Source organism: Coregonus lavaretus (genome assembly GCF_964263955.1).
Source record: "Coregonus lavaretus genome assembly, contig: HAP1_SCAFFOLD_4824, whole genome shotgun sequence".
Classification (NCBI taxonomy): domain Eukaryota; kingdom Metazoa; phylum Chordata; class Actinopteri; order Salmoniformes; family Salmonidae; genus Coregonus; species Coregonus lavaretus.
This window is the reverse complement of record NW_028157777.1, coordinates 37,501-40,334: the sequence shown is the minus strand read 5'-3', so window position 1 is coordinate 40,334 and position 2,834 is coordinate 37,501. Positions and strand designations below refer to the sequence as shown.

General features: G+C 42.6%; 1 protein-coding gene across 1 annotated transcript in view; it reads right to left on the bottom strand.

The window, feature by feature from the left end:
- Positions 1 to 416: 416 nt before the first annotated feature.
- The window catches only part of LOC311124947 (NBAS subunit of NRZ tethering complex-like), a gene marked incomplete at both ends in the record, with an annotated part of 38,145 nt that continues 35,727 nt past the window's right edge, over positions 417 to 2,834 (bottom strand). Inside the window, 2 exons of the mRNA XM_084199041.1 lie at positions 417 to 554; positions 792 to 868. Of these exons, the coding sequence (XP_084055167.1) occupies positions 417 to 554; positions 792 to 868 (215 nt within the window). The remainder of the gene's footprint in view (positions 555 to 791; positions 869 to 2,834) is intronic.

The following is a 2,834-nucleotide window of genomic DNA, read 5'->3' as shown; positions in this document are numbered from 1 at the left end:
TGGTCTACTGGGATTGAAGAACTAAAGAAAGATGAGTTTTTTCTTTGTATTGCTATAGGCCTAGAACTATTTTAGATGCGATTCACTGACAGCCGTAACTCAACCTGCTGAAAACTGCACGCTTTCCGACTGCAGACTATGCTCTTGTGATTTAAAACAATCCAGCTATTGATCCTGTCTAAATCATGCTCACTGGTGTAGGGTTTTCAATGATTGTATTTATTTCTGTATAGACATGAGAAACTATATAATTTAGGCCCATTTTATTTAATTTTTTTGGGAAGCTTAGCTTATTAGACACGCCACCTATGGCTATAGTATTAGGCTGAAGTGTACTCACCCTGTAGAGGGGGTGTCTGTTGTTCTGGAGGTACTCACCCTGTAGAGGGGGTGTCTGTTGTTCTGGAGGTACTCACCCTGTAGAGGGGGTGTCTGTGGTTCTTGAGGCATGGGACCAGGTGGTTGTAGATCTGTAGACTATAGTAGTAAGCTGCTAGCTGCAGGGACAGGGCCGAGTGGGACTGCTTCTCAAAACATCTGTTAGCATCCAGGACCTGGGGGGAGGGTGGGAAGGAGGGAGAGAAAGGGAGAGAGGGGGAGAGAGAGAGAGAGAGAGAGAGAGAGAGAGAGAGAGAGAGAGAGAGACATAGACAGAGAGAGAAGTAGAGACAGAGAGGACAGTATATTTATTGTGTACCAGCGTGAGGTCATATACAGGTCATACAGGTGAAAAGAGGTCAACATATGGATTAATTGTTAACTGACCAATTAGAGAGCAGAGCGTGTGTTACCTGTGGCAGGGCCAGTAGATAGGCCAGAGCAAGCGTCATATCCCTGGGAAAGGCATCACTGGCCAGCTGCAGCAGTACTGAGAGAGAGAGAGAGAGAGAGAGAGAGACAATTAGTATTTATGAATTTCTTTGCAATATCTCACTGAATTATTGAATATGACAGAGGGGTGGGGAAGAGAGAGGGAGAGAAAGAGAGAGGGGTGGGGAAGAGAGAGAGAGAGAGAGAAAGAGGGGTGGGGAAGAGAGGGAGAGAGAGCGATAGAGAAAGTGAGCCAGGACAGAAATAGAGAGATGAATATTCTAGTGTGTCCCCCAGACGAGATTCATCCCTTATGTCTAGACGACAGATGTGTCAGACAGATTACACCACCAGTAGGGTCCATAGGAACAGTGATTCACTATATAGGGAATAGGGTGCCATTTGGGACAGCTAAACTCTACCACCAAGAGAGAAGGAGGGACTAAAACTGAGAGAGAGAGAGAGAGAGAGAGAGAGAGAACAAACAGCAAAAAAATATACATGATCAAATGCAAAAAACAGCAAAAATGCAAACAGAAAAAAACAGCAAAAAAATATACATGATCAAATGCAAATCTTAGAATCAACTATTAAAGACTACCAGAACCCACTGGATTCTCCAATTACATTGAATGAACTACAGGACAAAATACAAACCCTCCAACCCAAAAATGCCTGTGGTGTTGATGGTATCCTCAATGAAATGATAAAATATACAGACCACAAATTCCAATTGGCTATACTTAAACTCTTTAACATCATCCTTAGCTCTGGCATCTTCCCCAATATTTGGAACTAAGGACTGATCACCCCAATCCACAAAAGTGGAGACAAATTTGACCCCAATAACTACCGTGGGATATGTGTCAACAGCAACCTTGGGAAAATCCTCTGCATTATCATTAACAGCAGACTCTTACATTTCCTCAGCGAAAACAAGGTACTGAGCAAATGTCAAATTGGCTTTTTACCAAATTACCGTACGACAGACCACGTATTCACCCTGCACACCCTAATTGACAAACAAACAAAACAAAACAAAGGCAAAGTCTTCTCATGCTTTGTTGACTTCAAAAAAGCTTTCGACTCAATTTGGCATGTGGGTCTGCTATACAAATTGATGGAAAGTGGGGTTGGGGGAAAAACATACGATATTATAAAATCCATGTAGACAAACAAGTGTGTGGTTAAAATGGTCAACAAACCACACATTTATAATAATAATATGCCATTTAGCAGATGCTTTTATCCAAACCGACTTACAGTCATGCGTGCATACATTTTTTTTTGTGTAAGGGTGGTCCCGGGGATCGAACCGACTACCTTAGCGTTACAAGCGCTGTGCTCTACCAGCTGAGCTACAGAGGACCACATTTCTTGCCACAGGGCTGGGTGGTGAGACTTGAATGCAGCTTAAGCCCCACCCTCTTAAACATATATATCAACGAATTGGCGAGGGCACTAGTACAGTCTGCAGCACCCGGCCTCACCCTACTAGAATCTGAAGTCAAATGTCTACTGATGATCTGGTGCTTCTGTCCCCAACCAAGGAGGGCCTACAGCAGCACCTAGATCTTCTGCACAGATTCTGTCAGACCTGGGCCCTGACAGTAAATCTCAGTAAGACAAAAATAATGGTGTTCCAAAAAAGGTCCAGTTGCCAGGGCCACAAATACAAATTCCATCTGGACACCATTGCCCTAGAGCACACAAAAAACTATACATACCTCGGCCTAAACATCAGAGCCACAGGTAACTTCCTATATATATATACACAGTGGGGAGAACAAGTATTTGATACACTGCCGATTTTGCAGGTTTTCCTACTTACAAAGCATGTAGAGGTCTGTAATTTTGATCATAGGTACACTTCAACTGTGAGAGACGGAATCTAAAACAAAAATCCAGAAAATCACATTGCTTGATTTTTAAGTAATTAATTTGCATTTTATTGCATGACATAAGTATTTGATCACCTACCAACCAGTAAGAATTACGGCTCTCACAGACCTGTTAGTTTTTCT